Source organism: Paroedura picta, chromosome 4 (assembly GCF_049243985.1).
Source record: "Paroedura picta isolate Pp20150507F chromosome 4, Ppicta_v3.0, whole genome shotgun sequence".
In the NCBI taxonomy this organism is placed as follows: Eukaryota; Metazoa; Chordata; class Lepidosauria; order Squamata; family Gekkonidae; genus Paroedura; species Paroedura picta.
In genome coordinates, this window is record NC_135372.1 from 93,590,948 (window position 1) to 93,617,987 (window position 27,040).

General features: G+C 40.7%; 1 protein-coding gene across 6 annotated transcripts in view; it reads right to left on the reverse strand.

The window, feature by feature from the left end:
• Positions 1–3,748: 3,748 nt before the first annotated feature.
• The window catches only part of FKBP5 (FKBP prolyl isomerase 5), a 75,339-nt gene continuing 52,047 nt past the window's right edge, over positions 3,749–27,040 (reverse strand). For 4 of the 6 annotated variants that reach the window (XM_077334299.1, XM_077334297.1, XM_077334296.1 and 1 more), the window contains exons 6-11: positions 25,496–25,652; positions 24,742–24,832; positions 23,872–23,955; positions 21,406–21,591; positions 15,619–15,858; positions 3,749–12,311 (exon numbers count right to left, since the gene is read on the reverse strand). In XM_077334299.1, the coding sequence (XP_077190414.1) occupies positions 12,207–12,311; positions 15,619–15,858; positions 21,406–21,591; positions 23,872–23,955; positions 24,742–24,832; positions 25,496–25,652 (863 nt within the window). In that variant the 3' untranslated portion in view covers positions 3,749–12,206. Of the gene's footprint in view, positions 12,312–15,612; positions 15,859–21,405; positions 21,592–23,871; positions 23,956–24,741; positions 24,833–25,495; positions 25,653–27,040 lie in introns of those variants that run through there. The other 2 variants (XR_013230382.1, XM_077334300.1) reach the window with 2 other exon arrangements.

A 27,040-nucleotide genomic window follows, 5' to 3' on the forward strand; every position in this document is an offset into this window, starting at 1 on the left:
CGCTCCAAACATGAGAATCCTCCTGCTACTGAATCCTTTCCATTTTGCTTTCTCTCAAACTCTATGGAAGTCTTGGCATGTTATAACACCACATCTTCTCTGAAAGCTATTTGGCTGGGGTAGAATTTACTGAAGGCCAAGGTCTTGGGAATAGCCTCTGCGCTCCAGAAGGCTGACAAAAATTAAGATGAATGTTGAGTGGCCAGGGATGCAATCAAAGTCATCTCAGAGTCTTATTGGTATCATGTTTCCTGTGCACTTGAGTTACGTGGCTGTAATTCTCCCCCCCCCCCTTGCCCAAAGAATCCAGGCGCTTCATTGTACCAGCAAGTATACACACAAGCCAGACCACAACATGCCCCACACAGAGAGAAAAGAGCCTACAGATGAATAGCTCCAGATGATTCTAGCTGGCAAATCAAGCTGCTCGCTAGAGGATAAGCCACAATGACCCTGTTCCCATGGATAATCTGACCAGGGGTGGGTAAGAGAACCTACAAAATCCCAGCCACCAAGACTTCTGAAAAGAGCTTTTGTGTGTGTGTGTGTGTCTGTTTCAAAGGAAGAAGTGTTTAGTTGGAATTGAAATAAGAGGAAACATTACCCTATTTACCTCTGATTTGTATATCCAAAGTATAATTAACACAATCCCATGCTCTAACCTCATAGCTGAAATTGCACTGCATATTTACATATCACAACTGATTTTAAGGTTTGAGCCTGTCATGGAAGGGGCTGAAGGAGGAGTTTAAACTGCTGCTTATCTTTTTTTATTCATTTTGTATTTTTTATTATCTTGGTTTTAAATTTTTATTTAATCTTGTGTTACTTAATTTATCTTGCAAGCCTCCTAGAGTGCTTTTTAAATTTAAGCTTTTAAAAACAGGACGGGGTATTACAAGTCATGTGAGTGCTTCATACATGGGATAGTTTCATTTAATCTAACGGTTCATGACTAAAATTAAACAATCCTTCCACCTGGTTCTTACTGTAGACCAAAAGATTCAATCAAGCAATTCCTCCTCCCCAGGGTCAGGGTGGTGATGAGAGATCCCTCTCAGCAACTTTTCCAAATTGCAGTCCTCAAGATTCTTAGGGAGAAAGTTTGACAATTAAACTATTATAACTCAGATATTAACCAGCAGCATTGAAGACCAGCCATTCCTTTCATTCTCCCAGGCAAATAACTGTTTGGATAAAGAAGCAAAAAACAGCAGATAACCAGGAAGGAAATCTGTGTAAGCCACTAGAGTAATTTTGTTTCTGTACATTTTTAGAATGAGCATTTCTATTCAAGAGGAACATTGGCCAGTGCTAGATGAGGCCTCACTAATGAAACAGGGCTTCAACCAGCTGAAAGAGCTGGCTGACTATCCAAAGGACAGGGAAAGAGCAAGAAAAAGACTAAATGCTTTGAAAAATTTTGTAACTTTAGCAAAGTTGTACCACAATGTGGCTTGAATGCCAACTGAGAGGGCGAGAGGGGAGAATGGGAACACTATGGTCCATGCTGTCAAGCTCCCCCCCCCCAAAAAAAAATTTGGAACTGGGTGAGAATCTTCAGCTTCTCTGGCCAAGTCCAGTTAACTTGCAAGTGTGCCCTTGGCCTGACTCCACACCAGATGCATCTTTGCCACTAGGGGGCACTTTATCATTATATTTCTATACAGCTTTCAAAGAATCAGTTGCTTACATTACAGGAAATGAAATTGGTGGTGTGTGGACTGCAAGAGTGGGGGAGGATAAAGGACCTCATCTCTCTTTTACACAACTACAGAACAGCCATCCCCTGTATTCTCTGATGAAAATAATGTTCAGCTTGTGATTTCATCCTGAGCCATGCCATGTACTTTAGGAGCCACAAGGTACTGCCTCCAAATCTTGGTCCAGCCATTTCCTTCATCCGTTTGCTAGGCTAGAGAGACATTTTCTAACTGCTTTTTGCCCACTGTTTACTGTAGCAGATAAAACCTCTGTTTCTTGATAGTTTCCTCCATTCACCCAGGATATAAACAGCAATCTGTTCCATAGGAAGGTTGATTTTTAAAAAACAGCAGATTCTTTCTCCTGCCTTAGAGGATAACATGGATAACATGCTGTTGGGGAGGAGAAAACCAGAGACAGATTCTTCTCGTATTGCAATCCTCGTTTATAGATCAGTTGCAAATTTTGGATGGCTCTATGTAGACACTATTCTTGTCTTATTGCTTTAATTGCTCCAAACTTTTCATATTGAACCTGAATGTCAGGGGAGGGGGATGAGGACCATTATCCATTTAACTTTCTTGCTTTTGATAGCAGTATCATTGGCAAGGCTCAAAGAGATTCTCAGACTATAAATAAGCTGTTTGCAAGGAGTACAGAGAGGTGCTTCACTTTCCCCTGTATACCCTCCCCCTGGCAACCCCCGTATGTTTTCCTCTTTACAGGCCTCATTCTTTCCTTCACAAACACCCTTTTATTTGCCTCCCGTTTTCAGTCATAAAAATCTACACAACTCACTCAGTCTCAGTAAGAGTTGAGCTGAGGCTCCTTTGCAGTTTCATTATTCTCTCATGTTATTGTTATCATGTTATTATCATGTTAATGGTTATTGTTGTTATAATGTTATTATTATCACTTGTTGCCATATGTTATTTGTATTTTTTCCTGTTTTCTGTAAACCGCCCTGAGCCTTCGGGGAGGGTGGTATATAAATATAACAAATAAATACATTTATTATTTACTTAATTCATTCCACATCTTTATTCACAGTGGAGACCAAAGCAACTTACATTATTTTCCTCTCTTCCTTTTTATAGATTGGGTTGCCTATAGCAGAATGGAAGATAAAGTTCAACGATCTGTAGTTATTTTTATCTGCATAGCACCCCTGAAAGTAAATAAAACAAAATTGTCCAGTGAACTTCCATGGCAAGATGGGGATTCTCTACACCACACTGATTTTCATAGGGTGGCTGCTGTTGAGTGTTCCTCTTATCAAATTAAATTTTTTTTTTAATTTCACATTTTCATGAAAACCTGGAGCCCCTTTCAGGTTTGTAGAAAGATCTGTCTTGACCATTCACAGTTCCAGTCACTGGATTTAAGGATCCAAATATTGGCTGACTTTGCTGTTAAACACATTAGTGTGGTTCACACTTGATTGCTGTGTACTTGAAAAATTAACTGAAAAGCATATTGGGATATGAAAATTATATCTGCGGCATTTGATCTATGATAACCGATTTACACATGTAAATCATCAGGGGTTTATATAATCAGCTGTATAAAAGTCAGGGGGGGGGGAGGAAATCCCCGCAAATGCTCAAATCAAATCAAATGCTCAAAGGCTCAAATCAAAGAGCACACTTACCTGACAATCATTAAATCCACCAGGAAGTTCTTGGTATCCATTTAATTTTATACCTACCCCATCCTTCCTCCAAGGAGCATGAGGCAGTGCATGTGGTTCTCCCCTCTGCCATTTTTACCTTACAACAACCAAGTATGGTATGGTAGAACAAATGACAGGCCCAAGGAAATCTAGTAAGCTTTGTAGCTGAGTGAGAATTAGAACACAATTCTTTCCCCCATTCCTAGTCCACTAACTGCTACTTGGCATATGCTGGATTGCAAATAAGTGTATGCTTCTTCTACATATCAGTTATGCAGGAATAACTATTTCAGATTGAAGTCACTGCAACACAGTAACTTGCAGTTATAGGGAGGTTAGTAGAGGGATATAGAAAAGACTCAAGCCAAAAGATGGAAAAAATCAGATTTTATTTTTTTTTTGTTTCATGTTTTGACACTAGTGGGGGTTTACAGTTTCCCCAACACTGGTAAGTGCTTTAAGTTATCGTAACAGGCATTTTGGGAAGTCCCCACCTCCAAGGACATACAGGTCATTAGAACACTTTGGATCAAACCATTTCTAAGCCATGCCAGTGGCATGCCGTCTTGAAGCTGCATACGACTAGCCTCTTGATCAGCAAAGATTTCTATTTACTCAAAATTAATCTCATTTCTTTATCCTTCACTCAGCAAACCTAGGTCACACTAGAACTGTATTATTGTTGTGCTATGTTTTAGTGAGACACATGGGTCAGTGCTACCAGGTTGCTCTTGACAACATAAAATATATCAGAAGCCTTTTCATTATGCATCAAGACCCTGGCCTTGGACAAAAAACAATAGGACTAAACTTTGGATATCCATACCACATCAGAATTCACAGCTGTTTATATGATGCTCAGGAAGTAAGGGAAAAAATGCTTGTTTCCATTGTCCTTTTAGTTTAAGCAACCAAAATGTTTGCATGTGGGGGAAACTAGGTAGACTTTCTTTAATTCATAGATATCTTCCAATAGATAGCTGTTCTGTGGTGTAATTACAACTGGACATGCAAAATCACCAGACTCTAAGGATCCCTTATCAGTGCATGCAGAAGGAAAGGAGCCTCACATAGACCATTTATGCACTGGAGGTTTCATGCCGGGCTGCAGGCTGGAGTTTTAGTTGTGGCAGGTTGTCCCACCTCTTCCTGCACACACACAGGGGAGCATTTGGCCTGGTGTGCCTCATCCACCCCCTGATTTGTGCTCTTGCATGAGAGCTGGGGCAGTAAAGTTCCCAGTGCATAAACGGTCATAGTGAAGACAGACGCATCATCATCGTGAGTTCTCCACCTGTGGTGCAAGTTCAGCTCTGCTGCTTGCATGATCAACATGTGAAATGCTGGCTTAGTCCTGCCTCTTCTCCTCCCCCCATGCTGCAGGCAGTTTTCCTGGGGAAACAACAGGAACATGGAGTGTTTGGTTTGTCACTATCACTAGTCAACCAGCAACTGGTACAGCTAGGTGGTCCTCAGGTCAAGCTGTGGCCCAAACTACATCCTGCATAAGACATGCATACATGCATGCCTGGATCTCTTGTCCTGTTCTTTAACATTAAAAAGAAGCATTCCCTCATTCCTTTCCCATTTGCATCACAGAATGACCCCCTCCTCAAGCTGTGCCTGTATTTGCCTGTCATTTCCGTTTACTGTGGCAGATGTCAGCTCTCAGTGGTATATCAGACCAAGGCCATAGCATCAAGCAAAAGACTGCTCAACACCAGCTTTTTAATGTTAAAGAAAAAAGTCAGGAGACCAGAGCATAATTTTTTTTTCACCTAATGTGTTGTTTGGTCTTTATCCATACTGAACTCGCAAAACCAGTTTTCACAAGGTATGTTTGCATTGAATATGACAGGAATACTTCAGCATCATCTCCACTGCTCCAACACATGCCAAACATACTCTTCCATAGCCTTATGGCTCCATCTGTGCTTCCTTCATTCAACTACCAAACAGACACAGAGCACTTTTAGCAATAGATTGGATTTGCCTCTACCAGAATGGAAGATAGAGAGTTCAGCTATCTGTACAGCAATACTTCCAAGTCAGTTTTATGAAAACAGATGAATATGGGGGAAAAAACTTGCAGCTTCAGGTAAAGCAGGAATGAATAAAGAAAAAGACAGTGAATTAATTTCACCCTTAAGGCCGTGGTGTCTGGGCTTCTGCTATACTTGCAACAAATTATGAGGACACTTCAGTGTACATTACCATTTCCCCTCCCTGTTCCTTAAAGTGCTACAGCTAAGCTGAAAGTAGTTTGTTATAGGTTATTTGGTAGTACTTCCTTGCACAACTGTGGCACGGCATCTTCTGACAGAAGAAGAGAGACGCACAGGGTTTCTGAACTTGAGGTAGGTAACCCACGGCTGTTTTCTATGTAAATGGTAAAAGAAGCACTCAGCCTCTCAGCTCTTTTTCAAGGCCACTTTACATGTAACGTATTTCTGATACAGAGATAATTATCCATGTCAGGAAAAAAGAGCATTAAAAGGTATCATGTTTCTATTTCACTCTGAGGTTGAAAACTAGTGAAGGATGGATCAGAATCCGGGAGATTCAGTGTGCAGCTGTTGCAAATTATAAGTGAGGTAAATGGTTAGTAGTACAAATACAAGACCATCAGGAAGCCATCACATGTATGGGCTTTCTAGATTCCTAACACATGTAATCAGGAGCAAAAACAGATCATTCACATTTCTATAGCAGCTTTGTATTTTAATATTTGATTCAATTGTTTGTCTCTTGGCAAGTACTCAAATGGCCAAGTGTCCCTGAAAGAATGCCCTGCACGTAGCTGCATTTGACACAAGGTTGTGCTACAGGAGCTGAATGTGCAGTTCTTTCCTACCACTTATAGGCCATGAACTGTGGAGAGAGAGCATACAACCAACCTCCGTATCACAAGCTTTGTGCTTAGGAGAGAACTAAGCCAAAAGTTGCATGTGGTTTACTGTGGGGGAAAGAAAGGGGAAAGATATTCAGCTCTCGTTGCTGGCTTGCCCTCCTATTGTTGAAAAGTCAGTAGCCCTTCAATGGTAGACTAGTAAATTACTGCACACACTCCCCCCATGTAATTTACCCGGGGAAAATGTGTTAAACAGCTAACACTCTGTATTAACCTTGTATTGGGAAAATGCTTGAAGTGGCCTTTAGATTTTTGCCTCCGGAATCCTTAAATGATTTACACAACAATACTGTGCTAGCTGCATTTTCTTTTGTACTTCCGAATGTTGTTCTTCTCTGAACTTCAGTGCTCCCAGTCTAGTGATTTTACTCCGGCAGAGAAGTTGCCTTATACACATTGAGCTCCTCTGCAAGTAGGGTTCCTGTTTCACCTCAAGGAAGAAGACAACCCATTTAAAGCAAGCCCACAAACCTGGATTGGGGAGCCTAACAAAGCAAAGCTAACTTCAGAAGCTCAGGTGGAGGTATACATATCACAGCATTCTCTTTCCACATGTTTTGGGATGCTTGCAAGCAAGGCATGATGGGGAAGAATTCCCAAAGTTTTCGCTAGCATTTGCTATATAAAGGCACCTTGTCTGTGAACAAGAAAGCACCATTTAGCTTAGCTAAATGACATTAACAGACCCATCCTCTATGGATTTCTTTCACTTAAAAAAGTCCAAGATAGTGACTTACCTGTTTCTAAGTTTTCAAGAGGCCTCAGAAATATACTGGGGAAGGGAAAGAAACATTTTATCCCTGAGTAGTTCATTTTAACTGTTTTCATGTCAGAGACCTCTGGAATGTGTACCTAGCACAGTCCTACACTACTTTCTCATTTAGTGCCAAAAAGCAAGAAGAGTAGGTGACATTTGGGGGCATTTGTTTGGAAAGAAAAAATGTCTGTGTGAGCCTGGGGGGTAGATTACCAGCCTTCCTACTGTTTCATGTATTCAATTTTTAAAGGCCTCAGGAAGAAGTTTTGAGTCATTCTGAGAGAACTAGCCCATTTCTCATGTTTCACTGATCATATATATATATATACAGTATTTGCTGGTGTATAAGACTACTTTTTCCCCCCTGAAAAACATTCCACCAAGTGGGGGGGGGGTCGTCTTATATGCTGGGTGCACTTCAGTTGGGATAGACATAGCTGCCCATAGTGGCCCACAGTACTGTAATGTAATGTAACAAAGTTTGGGGGGGGGTCGTCTTTTACGCCCAGTCATCTTATACGCCGGCAAATACAGTACTTATATACATATATATCCTGTGTATATGCACATACATCTATTTGTAAGAAAAAGCCAAAGCCTGTTAACTTTACATATGAAACCAAGGACTGATAGCTGGATAAACCTGCCATTTAAATACCTGTTTAATTAAGTCTGAATCTGGAGAAGGCCCATATCTCAATGAAAGCCCAAATGCTTTGCAGGCAGAATGGCCCAAATAACAAGTAGCCATGGGTGGAAGGGCTAGTAAAATTCCTTGCTTGAGATCTTGGGGAGCTTTTGGAAGTCCACATGGAAGTTATTTAGCTAAATGGACCAACTGTCTGAATCAGCATAAAATAGATTCATATGGCTTTGAGGAAACAGGTGAAGAAAACATTGTAGAAAATGTCTTGGAAGAGAAGAAAGTAATATAGGAGTAACAGAGGCTTGCAAAGTTTTAGCACTTTGAAAAGTTACTCTAAGTAGGCTGCTGCTGTTATGTCAGTTCTTAACAGGAGATTCGAACAAATGAGAGAAAATTGAGAAGGTTTAGGTTGCTAAATGGACATTCACTATAGAACAGTTTCTGAAGAATTCTACTTGAGTTTAGAGATATAACTGAGCATAAAATGGCTGTGTCCCAGAACAAAATGAGAATCACTGTAGTGAGGTAGGTTTAGTTATCTTGATTTTCCAACAGATATAACACCAAGAATAGACTATAGCTCTACGGGACTGCACAACAGGAAGTTGCTTGAATGTGCACCTGCAGAAATTCAAGTTTCTGAACCACAGCAGCTAAACTGTCAATTGTCCTCAGCAAAATTCTATTAAACAGGCAAATTGGTAGGAAATTGAGACAGCCAGCCAAATCTTGGTAGTAACTGAAGAAAAATATGAGAAGAACAGGAAAGATCAGCTGAGCCATGCTAAGGACAGCTTGATGAAGTTCTGGAAAGCTTGCCACATGACACAACCAAAAGTTATTACTTTGAATAGGATGATGAACATGAGCACATAAATTAGCTAAATGGCTTGCTTACCACAAAGCAAGTTTTAGAAGACTAGAGAGGACCTGCAAATGCAGTATGCAACATATTTCCAACAAGACTTGGAACATACTTTAGAGACATGACCTATATCCTCCATCTCATCCCCAACTTCTACCTTGGGTCGATGTAGTGGGGTAGTTTCTACTGTTGCTTCACAGCTGAGAGGTAGCACTGACTTAATTAGCCTTTTTTTTTTTTTTTTTTTTTTTTACTTCTAATGATAAAAGTAGTTTCTGTCGCTTAAAAAAGTGATCTGTGATCAGCTGCAAGTTTCTCCAGGGAACTCAATTTTAAAATATGTATGTGGGTGATTTGGACTGGGATAACAGGCTGCAGTGCAAACTTAAATGGACTCCGGGGAATGGTAGAGGACAGGAAGGCCTGGAGGATCATTGTCCATGGGGTCGCGATGGGTCGGACACGACTTCGCACATAACAACAACAACAGGCTGCAGAGGATATGAGGGAAGCTCCCCCTTGCTGCATTTTCCCAACTTGAAACAGGCTTGGGAAGCATTATTTGCCCCACTGTGTGGTTCCATGTAAACAGAATGCTAGTGTATTCAGCCCTGCATGGGGCAAATAATGCCCTCAACTATAGTCATTTTGGGTCAGGAAAATGGTATGGGGTGGAAGGTTGGAACTGCTCCTCCCCTGCACCATGGTTCCAATCCAAATTACACCCCTGAGACATTTTAGAAATGAGTTCCCATAAGGAGCTAGCAGCTAGCATCCCACTGTCCATCCTCATTGATATCATATGCTAAATGTAATGTGTAGTTTGGGGCTCAGAAGGCTGAGATCAGTCGCACCAGTTGCCTGTGAGATATCCTGCTGGGAGTGAAGGAATAAGGCTGCTAGCTTGTCTTCTCTCATTAGCATTAAAAATCATCATCACACTCATCATACTGAAAGCCTCTCTGCCTATACAAGGCAGACAAAAAAAATCCTATCCCTTTACATAGTATGTCTGAATTTCTTTGAATAAAGTAAGAGGCTCAGACAAATACACAGGCAACCAGAAATTTAGTGCTTATTACAAATACTGCTTTTGACCTACACCAATTTTATAGCACACTATTCTTCTTTGGCTCCCAGTAGAAGATTTGATGAAGGGAGGATGTTAACTTCTGTCCAGTTCCTTTGCAAACATAAGTCTTTCATAACATTTTTTTTTGCACTTAAGTCACAGCTAATTTATGGTAATGTTTTAAGGCAAGAAAGGGTCAAAGATGGTTTGCCGTTGCCTTCTGCTGTGTTTCGACCCTGGACTTCCTTGGTGGTGGTCTCCAATCCAAGTACTAAACAGGGCCAACCTGCTTGGCTTCCAAGGGCCAACGTGCTTGGCTGAAATCAGGCTACCTGGGCTATCCAATTTGGTATTTACAATATTAATGAGAGCTTATGTGTAAATAACAATGAGCAATAAAATAAAATGATAATCTGTAATCTGAACTTTTAGATGATTTTCGCCATGTTATGCCAATCTGATTTGTGAAGAAAAGTCTTTCATCTTACAATTTGGTCCAGAAGTCCACTACACTACAACTTGCCCTGCACATTAAATGTACCTTTATCTGTTCATCTTACAGCAATCTCAGCAGAAATCTGGCCAAAGTGCAGCAACACTTTGTTAAATAGTAATTGAATATTTATCTGACTAGTAATTGAATGTTTATCTCATTAATTGATAGGGAACTGCCACTCAGATTTCAAATGTGGACAAACTTCCCAATACCCCAAGAAATAGGAAATCAGCATCTTCAGATTGTTTTGTGACTTCCCCCAGTTAAGGCAAATAGGAGAGATTTGAATACATTACCAGTAAGGGTTTAGCCTGTCCTCATTATTTGCTGTGATCAAACACAAAACAATAGTTGGGGTGGATAGAGTGAGAGAATGTTCCAGCAGGAACAGAAGGAAAGAGGAAGAAACAGGAACTGCATTTCAACAGAATAAAAACTGAAAGAACAATTATATTTAGAGTATGTTAACTCCTATAAAAAATATGGAGTAAAATAATTAAAATTGTTTTAAAACTTAGCAATGCTTAAAAGTAGAATGCCCTAGACAGTATAGTAGTATGCTATAGTAGTATGCTGTGAATATGTTCCACGTTCCATTACAAATCAATAAACTTACAGGCCCAAGTGCAAAGAAAGTTAGCCATGCATGAGCTCCATTAAAAGCAACAGGACAAGTTAACTGCAACTAAGTTCCATTTGTTTCACTTCAGAGGAATTTACAGTGACACTCTAAACAAACACACCCTTTAAAGTCCACTGAAGTAAATGGTCTTTGGACAACATAACTCTGCTTCAGATGGCACTGAGTGACCACCCTTTTCTAGTTGGGGTTCATGTAGGACAATATGGTTAGAGTTCACATAGACTGTACAACTACACCTTCAGTAAAATTCCACCGGTTCAAGATGAAAACACTTTAAAAGTCATTTGTATAATTCAGAATGGACCCTAGGAACTCCCCCCCCCCAAATATTAAAAAATGTTCCATACATATCCAAAAAGGAGCAAAAAAATTGGTAGGAAAATGCACAGGGGCATTGTTAGGAGCGCTAATAATTTATTGAAAAGAAATGTTCTTATATCCCAATCTATGATATTGTAGAATTTCAGGAACGGCATCCCAGATACCTTTTAGAAAGGCCTAAGTACTCTGTTCAAGTCTATGACTGAATAAATCTGTCCCAGTTTAGAACAACAGATTTGTGGATATCCTTGTTGCCTTCCAGTATGGGGGAGGAAAAGAAGAGGGACCCTGATTCAGTCTCAGTGTCCACCATCCCCCCACAGCAGGTTGCTAGCACTACTATAACCAACAATGATAATCATCTTATTTGGCCAATGGAAGAGTAGGGAGAGAAGAAATATTAATGCACTCTGTTTGGCATGTATGCCACTGCAGTGCACAAACATCACAGGTAAGGGCTGTTTCCAGCAAGCAATCAGATAAGAATAAAAATATATGGACTACTGAGCTTCCCAGGAAACCAGTTTGTGATACAAAATCCCATCTGAAATCTAAGATAACAAGATCCTCAGAGTCTGGCTTTCAAATCCATAAAACTGTTTTCTACTTGATTCTAGTAATGCTAGAGCAATGCTTTCGGGTGACAGCACTTTGTGGATTTTTTAAAAAGACAGATAGCATACAATCCATGTGGTGCTACTACAGTACAACCAAATGCAATGCCAAAATCATACAGCAGACAGTTCCTACACTTCAACTTATTATATGGAGCCCTGGTCACTGCCTGAAGAGTTGATGCAAACTGGAGTTCTACAGAGCCATCGCAGTTAAGAAAAACGTCTCTACCCAAGAGCTGTTGTGTGTGTTTGTGTGTTTTAAACCATTTGTTCCACTTGGAGTGGTCCCAAACTGTCCCTCTACTCATGGTCCACTGCTGAGTGTGCTCATAGCAGTGATGATGATTTGATAGTTCCTTGTGAAGCTGCCGGATAGGCTTTTTGCTTCCACAATGACGCCTACGGTAACAAGCTTTACAATAAACACTGTTGCATTCTGAGTTCTTCAGAAACCTGTTTGTGTGCAGGCTCAGTTCAGAAGGATTGTCTTTCTGCTGTGCAGTCATACATGGCCTTCTGATTCTTTGCCTTCAGTCACTGTCTTCTCTAGTCCAATTTCAGAAGATGCAAGGTCTCCCTTCTCTCCTGTGGTTTTACTGGCCTCTTCCTGTAATCAACAGTAAATATACTTTGTGAGATTAACCAGTGGGAATAAGCAGAAGATCATAAAACATAATTCTGGAAAAATCTTAAAACATTCAACTCCAAAAGGTTAATGTAGGGGAAAAATTACTTCTAGCATTGTTTTAAGAATTCCATTACATAGCTGTTAGTAGTGAAGTTGAGCATAAGGGACTCAAAACAGGAAGTGCAAGGAAATTCATACCACCACTGAACTTACTGTATGAGAAGGACTGGAAGGATAGGAGGGGAATTTGTAAGCTACCCAATAGTCACTTAGCATATTAGAGGAATTTCGATAATAGAAGAACATGTATAATCTCAAAGGCCCAATAGTTATCTGAACCTTTCTCCCTTCCCTCAGAAGTCACCTATCATAGGCAATAAGTTACATAAGAGTTGTATTAGTCTCATTATACTCTTGAACAATAGACACAAGACAAACACCAATGTTTTAAGAGACTACCAAATTAACTATTTCCAACACTACACCACAAAATGAACATCTCCAGGTCTAAAGTCCCACATACTCACTCATGTGACTTAAATATGTTTAACATTCCTTGGATTGCACAGTTCATGCCAAAAAGGGGACAGCTCCAATAATGGAATGCTTATCCATACAAAAAGAAAAAGAAAAAAAGATTCCTCACTTGTGGTATCAGAGTTGTTTTTTGTCGCCCCAGAGGGTTGGACCAGAACCAATGGGATGAAATTAATTCAAAAGAATTTTTAGCTCAGCATCTGAAAGCCATTCCTGACAGAGGGCAACAGGCTTCCTCAGGAGGTGGTGGCATTTCCTTCTTTGAAAGTTTTTAAGCAGAAGCAAGATAGCTATTTGACAGAAATGCTGATTCTGTGAACTTAAGCAGATTGTCAGTGGGTGAGCAGAAGGGATTGTGTTGGTGCTTGGCTCTTGTGGCCCTTCCTTGCATGCCCAGGGAAATGTCAATCACCACTTTGGGGTCAATAGGTGAATTTCCTCCAGGCCATACTGGCCAGGGATTTTTTTTGGGGGGGGGATCATCTGGGTATGGAATTGGGTTACTGTAGTGGGCAGGTAGCTGTGAATTTCCTGCATTCAGCAGGGGGCTGGACTAGATGACTCTGGAGGTTCCTTCCAACTCTATGATTCTATTATTTTCTATGATATGCTAGAAGCTGTGCCCCAGCAACTATGAGCCATCTCCTTCCTTTACTGTGCCAGTGCAACCTCTGTCAAGAAGCAACCCAGAAATCTCCCACCACTGCAGTCAGCTAGCTCCCCAGGATGCATCATCTCAACTGACACACTCAGTCTGCTCATCATAACACACAAAGCCAGAGAAGCTAAAGTGGTAGGGGGCATGGCTTTGCTTTCTGCAGGCAAGATCTCCCAAGAGCAGTCTCTCCCCCCAGAAAATGATGAAGAGTGCTTCACAACAACTTTAACCAGGTGGCTTGGAACAAGAGTGAACTGCAATATCAAGAAGGGTTCCAATTTAGTGTTTTCTGAGACATGCCAATTCGCAAGATGCAGGAACCATTTTTATATGGAAGGAGCATTATATTACAAGCTGCCTGAAAACCAGATTACGAATTTCACTGCAAATACTTTAACTTTAAAATGCATTGGGGAAGTGAGGAAGAAGGTGGTTTGAATTGAGACTCGGGCACTAAGAAAAGGATTACCGCTCCCACTACCCCCCCCAAAAAGCTATTTTTGGCTCTAGGTGGAGAAAAGACAGGCATGAAATGGGTGTCTATCTTTTCCCTAATATCAGGGCTAACTGAAGCTCAGAAAAGCTGATTCCCATTGGAGAAATAGTACATGGGGAGATGGGCAATGGTTAACCCCCTTCCAGGCCTATGGATGTGATTTATGATTGAAAAGCGTATTGGGAGATTGAGGATCATGATCCCCAATGTCACAGATACTTTAGCTGAGAAGTTGAATGTTTACTACCTCAATGAGAACCTGAATGTTAAGAACATTAGCACACATCTGTTACAAGACACTACCTGCAGATATTTACCACTAAATTGCATCATCAACCTTGCCAGAAAGAAAATGTTAAAGGATATTTTATAGAATTCTCCAGTCACTAAATTATGGGAAACACACTTCATAGTTCATACATAAAAATGTAAATTATCTCCAGTCCTAGATGAAAAGGATCCATACTGGAATTGCTCTTTCAGATAATTGTTTAGTGATTGTAGAAGTGATGACTGCAGTTTAAAAACAAAAGAAAAACTGGACAGGAGAAACAAAATATTTTGCCAGGTTTGAATTTATTTCTACACAGAAGATATTTTGCTCTGCCTTGGCTTCCTGCCAGCTGTACTGTTTTGGAGCGTATCCACATGATGTTCCTCTCTATTCAACTTGCTTCTATATTTACCCCTAATTCAATATGACTGTTTTGGAAAGATCACAATCAAAGCATCTTTGGACACTGTGTAGATGGGAAGGAATACATTTTTGCAAGTCATTGACCACACCAGCACCATTTTTCTTACTAAAGCCCCGATGTTCGCCACTTCCCAACTGGAGGGCTTTCTTTAGACTTTTTTAAAAAATAGTAATTGGCAGATTGCAATAGCATAATAATCTATTGCAGCAATGTACTAATGTACGGAAGAGCTGCAGGCCCTGCAGGAGCTCTCAGCATTTTGTAGGGCCTGCAAGATAGAGCTCTTCCATCACATCTAGGGTTGAGGCCAGAGTCTGAACTGAAGATTTGTTGCTTCCCCCCTTTGGTGCGAAGCAGCAGTACACCAGGGTTATCTATAATGGGGGTTATGACTCTCTCTCACCATTTCCCCTATTGGATGTTGTTTGGGGGTGGGCGGGTAGTGATTTATACCACCATGTTTTCTTATTTATATGCTGTAATTTTATGTCCTGTTTGATATTTTACTGGTGTTTTTAATTTATGGACTACTTGCGACCTACCACGAGCTGGTTCCAGGAGTGGCAGAAAATAAAAATCTAAATAAAATAAATAAAATAGAATCCGGAACCACCATTTCCATTTAACATCTTGTTGCTCCAGTCCTGTTATAGCAAGAAGAAATCACTAGGAGCTGGGAAATCCTACTGCTCACTCTACAAGTTTCCCACTCTTGAAAAGGGGAAGGTTTTTTTAGCACAATACATTCCTTGCATTTATAGGAAGTTCTCTACAGAATATCATCTGCAGAAATACTAACAAAGCACTCCAGCTTCATTTCATAATATAATTTCAGTAATTTAGTAGAACTAGAGGTTGTCAGAGGGTGGAAGGAAGTTTTACTGGCATAGTTCAAACCTTTGCATCTCTTTCTGCAAATTTCTTGAACATGTTGGCATATATCTTTCGGTCACGATCATTGTGTTCCTTTGTCTTCTTCTGACACACTGTGATCTGTGACTTTGCAGCCTTGTTTTGGGGATTCACATCTAGAACTTTCTGAAAGTCACATCTTGCCAATTCAAATTCATTCATGAGTAGTCGTGCTTCACCTCTTCTGTATAAGCCCTTTTCGTTGGCCTGGTCCAGTGCCAATGCCTGCAAACAGGTAAGAAGATAAAAAAAAGCCTGCTGGATCAGATCAGTACTCCATCTAGTTCAGCATCCTGTCTCACACAGTGGCCAACCAGTTCTTCTGGAGGGCCCACAATCTGGCACAAATATTGCCTCCTGGCCCTGGGATTCAAAGGCTGACTGCCTCTGAATGTGAAGATTCCCCTCAGCCACCATAGCTAGTGGCCACTGAAAGACTTATCCTCCATGAATCTATCTGATCCCCTTTTAAAGCTGTCTATGCCTGTGGCCATCACTACATCCTCTAGCAGCAAATTCCACATTTTAATCACTGTGTAAAGTAGTATTTCTTTTTGTCAGCCCTGACCCTATTGCCAGCCAACTTCATTGGATGTCCTTGAATGCTAGTATTTTGGGAGAGGAAAAAAGATTATCTTTGACTACTTTCGCAGTTCATAGCTGTCATTTTTATTTTACCCTGAAATTGCACCTGACATTCTGCATCTATGCTTTTCTTCCATCAAAGCTCAGGACTGAATGCACAGCACATCTTTTGCATTTTCTTCAGAGGAATAGGTGGTGACATCTGCTGTCAAGCCCTCCTTTTTTCACAATTTTTTTAAGCTTGCACATGCGCAACAACACAATTGCATGGTAGCATAATTAAAAATGTCAGCCAGAATAATGTACAAAGCGGATATCCACAGGTTTTGAGTCCCTATACTTCAAGCATAATTTTGTGATCTGGCTGCTTTTTGTTCCCTTCCTGCATGAGTCCGGACTTATCATGATCCTACCCACCTCCATCCCTTGATTCCCATGACATCTGAATCATGCAAACAAGGGCGTGTGTTTGGTATTGGTGTGCTCCCAAACACCCTGCTTGAGTGAAGATAAGGCATGTTGGCGACTACTGCACAACTGTTTTATCAGAACAAAAGTTAAGAACAATAGGGCAGCATGAAATAAACTTTAAAAAATAAACTAAAAAAGCTGAACTTTAGCCTAGAATCATAGACCCTCCAGGGTCATCCTGCCCAACCCCCTGCAGAAGGCAGGTAATACACAACTAACAAAATTTCAAATCAGGACTCAGCAACGCAACAACATTTTGTGGACCAACTCGTTATTTCACAGTATTATTTACCTAGGAAAATGAAAAACGACAGCTTCAGTAATATCTCTTTAATGGCATGGAGTTCTGGTGGTAGAGTGTGTGATGCACTCAGTTATACCTTAAATCTTGAAGGTGCATTTAGATGCGGGAGGGGGAGACAGAAGGAGGGAATGTGGAATCCTAGGTGTAAACTGCATGGAGCTTTTATTCCAACCCCAGATCGATTCAGTCCCTGCCCTCTACACAGAATGCGATTTCTGTTTGGATTTAGGGCGATTAAACTTCAGTATTTAAAGGCTGTTTTGAATCTGGGCTCGCCTCCGTGGTAGAGGACCTGTGATTGGCCACAGGTGGTCATGTGACAAAGTTGCCTTAAAGGAGAAGCCCCTAAATTCTCTCAACTTCTGTTGGTCCTGGATTTTTTCTCCCTTCTCTGCTTTTTTCGATCCTCAAGAGGCTCCCTGCTTGGCTCCTCCCCCCCCACCTTCAAGAAAAGAAAGAGGCTTGGCTCCCCCCCCCCTCTTCTGAACTACCCTAACCACGTGCAAAACACTTTCCTGTTTCAATGGGGAGGGGGGGGAGAGGAAGAGTTCAAAGTGATCTGAATTCAACAGGATTGACAATGGAATAAACAAAGTAAGTGCAGACTCTGCCCTAGTTCTTGGCAGGCTTACGACCCTGAATAACTGCTGACACAGATTCCCTCTTGAAAGAAAATTTCTCCTCATATCAATAAGGGAGAAAGATTGAACAGAAAACAAAGCTACATAAGATAATGTTCTGGAGTGTTAACTAAAGGTGGGTGTTATTGTTATTCCAAATTCACGCTGTAATGTAATAATTTTTTAAATTTAAAATAATATGGAGGGGAGATGGGGTTGGGGAGGATGGGAGGTGGGTAATAGGTAGTGTGAATACGTATCTCTGAGGACACCACTGGAGGTGGGAGTGGAGGAGGAAGGCAAACTCAAGTCCTGAGGTTCCTCATTGGATAACCGCAAATTGCCTTCTGGGGGAGGGAGCAATCGTGGTTTTTGATATTTCACAAACAGTGGGGCAAACAGAGATTGCATTTGGATCTATTCCATAAGAGCCAGATTTTTTCTGTAAAAAAATTGTTATTCCCTGAAACTTCAAGAATGCTGAATCAAAATTTTATTCAACTTCAGAAAAGGTCTTTGTTGACTCTCTCCAACCCATGCATAATTTTATAAACCGCTATCATGTCCCCCTCTTAGTTGTCTCTTTTATAAACTCAAAAGTCCCAGACACTTCTGCCTTTCTTCATAGGGAAGATGCCCAGGCCCTTAATTGTCCTGGTTGCCTTCTTTTGTACATTTTCCAACTCTTCAATGTTGTCTTTGAGATACAGTGATCAGAACTCTACACAAGATTCCAGGTAAAGTTGTACCATAGATCTATACAGGGATATTATAATAGCAGTCATTTTATGTTCAATAACCTCTAGCACACTGGGCTGACACTGTCATTGAGCTAGCCACTAAACCCCAAAATCTTTTCTCTCTCTCAGTCTCAGCAAGGTCAGACCCCATTAGCTTATACTAGGAAGTTGGCATTTTTTGTCCCAATGTGCCTTACCTAACCCTTACCAGCACTGAGCTCCATTTGCCACATTGTCCCCCAGGTGACCTCTGCCTCAGCAGGATTTGTTCTTCTATGAGCCTAATAATTCTGTCTTTGATTACTGTTTCTACTAATTTGCCAGGGAAACATATTAGGGCAGTTTACTGGCTTATAATTTCCTGGTTCCCTTCTGGACTCCTTCTAAAGAATTAATTGCGGTAGACCTTTTACATTTAGGAAGGCCTTCTTTGAGTTTGGCGGTGCCTTGCCTTACCTGTGTGATGCATTTTATCTGGGTCCAAATTAGTGTGGTTTTAAACAGCTTCCAAACATCCTTGAGGGATATGACTCTCTTGTGTTTCCCTTCCAGTTTCCTTTTAAAGATTCCCTTAATTGTTATAAAGTTCCCTCTTTTAAAATCAAATCTTACAGTTTGGGACTTAAGGAGTAATTTTCTATTAACATGATTGCTGGACTTAACAGCATTGTGATCACTGTTCCCAACTGGTCAGTAATCTTTACATCTCTCACCCAGTCCTGAGAACTCAGAATCGAGTCCAAGATCATTACCCCTCTGGTTGGCTCTGTGACCAAATGATCCAGTGCACAGACATTTATGATCTCGAAGAATCTCTTTTCTTCAGCATGACTTAAACACACATTTACCCAATGAATGTGAGGATAGTTGTGGTCTCACAGTGTAATAACATTAGATGCTTCTGCACTTAGCATCTCTTGAATGCCATGGCCACCATTTCTCATCCTAATCTATCTCTCAATATTATTGTGAGAATAAAGAGAGGAACAGCACACACTTATTTCTAAACTGTTAGTTTGCTCTATAAAATGAATTTTGTATCTCAAACATGTACCATTATAGATGAAAGTCATCTATACCTCCAAACAGAACATTCCAGAAAGAAATACGATACAGAGACTGAATGCAAACAGATATTATGCTTCAGGCTTCCAAACAGAGGCCCCAAAGAGCACTTACAGGCAATGTTTGGTGTATGACTCACAAACCCCAGATATTTATAGTTTCAGCAGTAAGTAGTACATGCCTTATTTTTTACATATTTCATCTCACCAACTTAAATGTTCTCATTTTTAACACTTTGCTTCAGCTGTGCTGCATCTAGACACTCACATCTTAAACCTAGCATCCACATGCTGGTTTTTTTATATTTCTGTCCAAAACCAAGAATGCAGACAATTTGAGAAATATGCATAGTTATTAACCGAACAAAATACTGTTGAAAAAATTCATTCCATACGTCTCAGCAGAATCACAGCATTGCCTACAAAAGTTCTTTCAACAAGAATTTATACAGGTTTCACATGAATGTAACAGGATTTTGATAGACTACCACACTATTCAAATGTTTTCCTAGGAAATGTGTATTTACTAGAATCATGCTAGCGTATTCCAAGGTGTCATGCTGCCTTAATTTTTCATAGCCTGAGAACATATTCTCTGGACACAAGAGAGGAATTCTAGGAAAAGATGTTCCTACTCCAGTAATATACATATCTATGAACAGAGATATCTTCAATCCAATCAGGTATAGCCTGATCTTAATAAGGAATTTTGATCTTCAATTCAAGGAGGTATAGCCTGATCACAAGGAGATCTTCTAAACTAAGCAGGGTCTGTACTTGGAAGAGACCAAGGATGACTGCAGCGGAAATCCATGGCAAAACACTTCTGCTTCTTTCTTGCCTTTAAAACCCCTTGTGGAGTCACCATAAGTGGTTTGTGACTTGATAGCACTATATACACACAGAAAGAATAGGTCTATTCACCTGAGATAACTGAGAAAACGTGTTCTTACTCTTAAGAGAAAACTTACTCTTACTCTCAAATGTAAACATTATGAATACATATGCATACAAATATCATATAAAGTATGATCATAGAAGTATGGTCATCCTTCTGACGATGTCAAGCCTCTGATTGGCCTTCACTGGGGGAATCCCCCCAATTAGGTGATGGCTGTCCCCCATTGAGGAACAATCAGAGGCTTTTCCCTGGCCCCTGCTCCTCCTCCTCCATGCTCTTCCCCAGCACTTGGCATGAGGAGGAAGAGCTGACAGGAGGTAAGACAGGGAGCTGGGGAAAGTCATCCAGCTGTGCTCTGCCCTGCTGCACTGTGGCTCTCTTACCTCCTGCTGGCCCTTCCTCCTCATGCTAAGTGCCAGGAAGCAGCAGAGAGGAGGAGCAAGGGGCAGGGAAGAGCCTCTGATAGTCCCTCAGTGAGAGAGACTGGCACTCACTAGCTTCCTGGCTGCCTGGAGGGCAGAAAGGCCCATCCAGGCATGCTCTGCCATAGCCACCCCGTGCTCCCAGGTCTCCTGGTTGCCAGGAGGGCTGTCTGATTATACTCTGCTATGGCTACATCACACTTCCAGGCATCTTAGTCACCAGAAGATCTTGGGGGGGGGGAGCTATGCGGTCCTGCCCGTCTGCTGGCCCTCTCTGCTGTATGTGAGCAAAGCCAGAAGGAAGGGCAGGAGGGCTCCTGCAGAGCACAGTGGCACAGCTGGCAAGCTCAGCTGCCCTTCTCTGCAGAAACACTCCCCCCTACACCCCCCCTTTCTATGGTCCGTTTTTGAAACAGGCTTTGCTACTAGCTCATAAATACTTATTTCTAAATCTATCACATGTATTTATTCATTCAGATGTGTATATTCTCCTTCCTTTCCTCTTGGTTCAAGGCAGCTTATGATAATAGTTAAAACATGTTCACATGAAAACTAGCAAGGTACTTCTCAAATAGGTAGAACAACTCTGACCATAAGAAAAAGAGGAGGAAAAACACACAGAGCAGGACCAAACTACCAGCAGTCCTCCCAATGCCCAGATTTACCTTATTGCAGTACTCAATAGCCTTAGCATAGTCCCGTAACTTCAAGTAGCACATGGCAAGGTTGAGGAAGGCTGCCAGCAACAAGGACTCTGAAGCTTTAGATTCCCCTTCTGATAAGCCATATTCCATTTCTAGCCAGGATACAATCTTCCCATACTGAATCACTGCCTGAGGGTATTTGCCTTCCTAGTAGAGGGTAAAGGAGATCACACCTATTAAAATATTTTGCAAAATGTGGTACATTTGCAGGTTACAATCTGAATGAACAAAAGCATCAGAAGGATGGAGGAAGAGGATTTTCAGAAATGCTGGGCTGTAAAATGAATGTCATACACAGGCTGATAGAGCTTCATACAGTCTACACTCACAAGAAGACTCTAGATGAATGGAGTGACAGATAAACTGGTATTGCCTCACTTTGTCATAACACAATTTGCCTGGTAAAAGCCAGCCAAAATCCCACTAAATCAATCCTTGCTGTACCTCATATCTTCCTGTATCTAACCCAGGCTTTCTCAACCAGGGTTACACAACATCCCTGGAAGGGTTTCCCTGACTGGGTAGGAGGAAATAAATTAATATATTTTAGTATATTTTTTTAAATTAAGAAAACATATGACCATATTCTTCCCTCTCCCCCCCCCCAAAAAATGGCCAATGATGGGTCTGGAGGGTGTGAGAAGGAGAGGCACCCTGCCTATACAAATCCTTGCTGGCCAAGACTTGTTGCACATGATAGCGACTGGAGTCCATAGAAGTAAGTACTTTAATTTTAACTTAACTGCTGGGTTTGTGTGTGTGTGTGTTTGTGTGGGTGGAGCAACATAGGCCTGCTGTAGCCCTATTCCTTCAGAAGGACAAACTGGTAGCCAGCCCAGAGTATAGGTATGGTTCGGTTCACAAATCATCTGAAAAATATTTCTGTGCTGTCACTTCCTGTGCTGTTAGAGTGGCCTGGTAATGTCATATCCAGAGGGAATGTCTGGGTGATGTCATTTCTAGTGACATGTGACTTTTGAGAGCATGGCAAGAAGATGTGGCCTGATAACATCACTTTCAGGATTTCTCAAAGCTGATAAAGGCTGATCTAACCTCTACCCAGTTTACAAGAAACCCCAAGCACAGAAACTCACATTAAAAGAGAAGACAAGGCAGAAGACAGGTTGCACTAGGACTGATGGGAAATTTAGGTCACTTACATATGGGTTGTTTGCCCTAGCTTGGATACTAGTAGAAAGTGAGCCCCCCACATTTTCCCCACAACTTTGTAGCATTTCCAGGTACCCTGTGGGTTTTCCCCACATTTCCTGTGATCTTTCTCAAACCTGCCCTGTTTCAATTTTTTGTGAAAGATTATGGCAAAACCAGGGTGGGACTCACGTGGACAAGAATGTCTGGGGATTCCTGGTCAGCAAAAAACAGCAACTGATACATCTTTACAACATGATAACATTACAAAAATCTATTGGCTAGTTGCTCTGAATTCCCATCTTTTATTCTTTAAAAATTGATTTTGGCCCTTTCATTGCAGAAATATAATGCAGAAGCATATGTCCACAATTAGAGGAGCTACAAATTTACTTTTAAAAAATGAAAGCTGGGCTTTCAGAGATCAACATATTGTTATGTTATAATGCCACAGTGATATGTCAGTTGGTAATTTTAAAAATGAAGAAGCCCACCAATAATATGGTTTGCCCAGGCTCATGATATTTTCAGCTTGACCAGAGTCCCATGATGCCTTTCAGGCACTTGATTGTCCTCATTCCTAAAACTAACTCCTCCAGTTTTTTCTGAGTTTAGTTTTTTCAGTTTAGTCTGAGGAAGAGTGCTTGCACTCACACCTTGAATAAATCTTTGTTGGTCCTAAAGGTGCCACTGGACTCTGATTTTGTTTTGTGGAGTTTTTTCCATGGGAGATTTCACACCTCTGCTTCCTGGGGCCATCTGGTTTCTTTGTCACTGTATATAAATTGTGTCCATTTCCCAGCTTGAGGTGCTAAGCTGTAAACTGTACTTTTACTTTGATCATAAGGGGTACTTTAAGATCACAGAGCGTGTGAAGACCAACTAGTATGGGAGCTGAACCCTATAACTGTCTTGTTTTTTTGTATGCAGCCAGCTTTGGCAGCACAGAGTCCTAATGTCACTGTAAGTATGTCTCTCCAAATAAACTACAGAGTTGTCTTCTTGGGAGAATTGCCACAAAACATGACTGTGGTGGTGGTAGCCCTGGGGCAGTGGCGCAGGGAAAATGTTTGGAAACTTGCTACATAGAAGCCACATTTCCACTGAATTCTCTTGCCTATTGCAATGACAGTAGGGAAAACACACAATTATGCCCCTGTGGCAAGTATTTTATGTATTATACTTCCAAAAAAGGTCACTTCTAGCAATTAATACAAATAGTACTCATTAGAAATCACATTTGCCGATGTTACTGTTCCTAGATGTATGCGCACAGACCTTGAAGTACACAGTTCCTTTCTCTTTGACTATGGCAGCCTGCTCAAGTTTCTCTTTGGTGTCCATCTCCCAAGATTCTTTGGCCTGCAGACAAGCATTTGGGAATAATGAATTAATCAAAGCAAGAATACAGAAAAATACAACAATAACCTTCACTACAATGGAAACAAACAAGAAGCATTATTGTTGTACATTATTAAACTTTATCAGGTTTTATAGATTAAGCATAAAACATTGTGTTTAGGACTCAAAGTACTGAAATTAAGCTTGACGATCTGCCTCCCTTCCGAAATTTGTTACAGCTCTGCTTTAAACTTCCTTGAGAACTCAGTCCTTAGGAGGACTGATAGAGGGAGATGCATTCAAGAAAGGGTGAGAAACCTCTGCAAATCCCTTTGAGGTTAGAAAGGGTGGAGTAGAAACCAATCAGCAAAGCATTCCTCCTACAAACATTCCCCAGGATAGAGACTGGCACCAATGCTCCAACTTATGTACATCTTGTTCCTTCACAGTACTGTACAGACATAGGCACATTCTCCAGCACCCCAAAGAGGGCACAGCTTGTTCAGTTATTCTGCCCTGCCCTCCTTTCAGTACTATTTGGCAGGACATGAACTTTTTTGTCTGCAGCCCAGAAAAAAAAAATAGAAAGGGAACAACGCTAGGAACAAGTCTTGGACCCCACCCAAAGCAATAAAACAAACTAACACACAAGAACACTGTGATCTTAGTTGACGTATCTATTTTACCAAGCTTTGTTACAAACACACCAGAGTGCCCCCTCCAATGTTTTCTTTATAGATATGATCCTTTGGATAAGTGCCAAATATATGCATGTCTGTTTACTATTAAAATAAATTCCATTTTCACCTTTTCAAAGCTTTTCAGTGTAACTTCATATATAAGTTCAGTATTTGGCTCTATGCCAAATTTACGTTTTCCTGCTTCACAAAATCCATATCTGAAATAAACGGAAACAACTCAACAGAAATGGCTTGGAATGAGACATTTTATTCAGCACTTTAAATATTCACTATTGGCTAGCTACACAGCGGGCTCCGGAAAAGCAGATGTTACCTAGGAAACCAGCAGCCAACTAACTCATCTGTGGCAACTCTATGCACTATACTGTGCTCAGGATTGTTCCCTTTGTATTCAGATTGAATGTAATTATACACTTTACATTTTATTTAACACTAATATCGTCATCAGTACAATATGCATTTATTTTTCATTAATGGGATTTTTGCAAGCTTCCAACAATCACACTAAACATTACACATCAAAAGTTTATTTAAACATTAAAATGTTTGAAATGGTGCCTAAATTCATTTTTTTCTTCCCTATCCATTAGACAAGCCATAACCAATTATGTTTTCTATAAGGAAAAGGGAAATAACAAAAGCCATGCAGAACTCCCTATTCTAAAGTATAATTTTGTGAGAACTGTGTAAAGACTGAAAACAAGACAACTCAGAATGCAGCATGTGCTTCCTTTTCCATATATAAATTACTTCAGCTGAAAATGGTTTACAAAGAAGCCGTACCAATAAAACCTAACCCACATTTTCAATGAAATATTAAAGGAGATATATCTAACTGTTAATCTACAGATATAACTTACGGTGCTCCGATATGCAGGATACAGTGTTCTCCCCTTTGCATTTTCTCCAGAGCTTTGTCAATTCCAATGGGGATGTCATGGTCTTCTCCTTCTCCAACTGTAAATGCTACATCTCTGCAATCAAACATTCTACCACCACAGAATCCTTTCAGGTGGACTGCATGGAAGTGGGAAAATTATATACCATGATGCACCAATCAAATATTTTGGCAGGCATTAAAAGAGTATATGACCAATGTTCAATTTTGCTAGCATTCTTATCAGGAGTAGTTTAAGGATTTGCCTGTAGCACCACAGCCAGTAGCACCACAGTAGCCTGTAGCACCACAGCCAGTTTAAAGATTTGCAGGGCCCTTAGCAGAGAACAATTGTGGCCAGACTGGGTGTGGAGGGGCTCCCAACAGTGGAAAGAGATGTCACTGAATGTCCTTAAAGAGGCTATGGCCCTAATCCATGGGGGAAGGTACCACGTGGGGTCCCTGATTCTTAGGCACCTGACTTATCATGGTGCATGATTCCTAGAACACCTACAAAAGCACATAAGGTCACCTGACAAGATGTTCAGTCATGCCTACAGCATTTCTGGAGGGCAGATATAAAAGAACTCCAATCTCAGAGAGATTGTGCACATGCTCATTAAGGGAGGTGTAAATAATGGAACACATCTTCTTCCACTGCCCTTTGTATTCCACAAATGTGTCTTACATTTTCAAGGGTGTTATAAGACTCACACCCACCCAGAATGTTATCTAATACCCGCTGCTAACCAAATGCTCTGGTTTCTTAGTGAATGTTAGTTTCAGTATAGTCCTGCTTTCTCCCTCCAAAACAAATACATTGTATGATTTAACAAGAAAATGTCAATAAAAGTGTATTTTTCTGTATATATTCCTGTCACTCTGAGCTGTTCCACTGGAATTTTCTCCCTCAGAGTCATTGCTAAACTACTCACTGAAGGCAAAATTCTCTTAGAAGTCTACAATTCTCTTGTCTGCACATGGGCTGTAGATCAGCATATTCCTCCACTGCATTTCTGTCTGTGAATTTTTGGTGCTGAGTGAATCCCTCAGTGAATCCCTCATATAATCACCTATATTTACACAGCTAAATACAAGTCCGGTGGCAACTTAGATAACAAAAAATTGAGGGTATAAGCTTTTTTTCTCTTCCAGAGTTATCAACACATACAGAGCTGTTAAGTCAATGATTACGATTTAAAATTCATCAGTACATATTACCCTAAGTAAATTCTGAACAAGCTCCATACATTAAGCTCATTATATGTAGCAAAGGGGCAAAGGTATTTATATATATTTATTTATATACTCGATTTCTATCCCGCCACTTTCTGTAGTCTCATGGCGGGTTACATAAAAGAGATAAAAGCCCCAATAAAACCAATCTATACATCTATACATTGACATCATGGAGGGACTGGAGGTTAAACAAGAACGAACGAAATCTCAAATTTGCAGGGATGAATGAAGAGATAAAAATTCCTTGATATGCCCTGATCATCTTGTGATATTTCATAACATTTTTAAG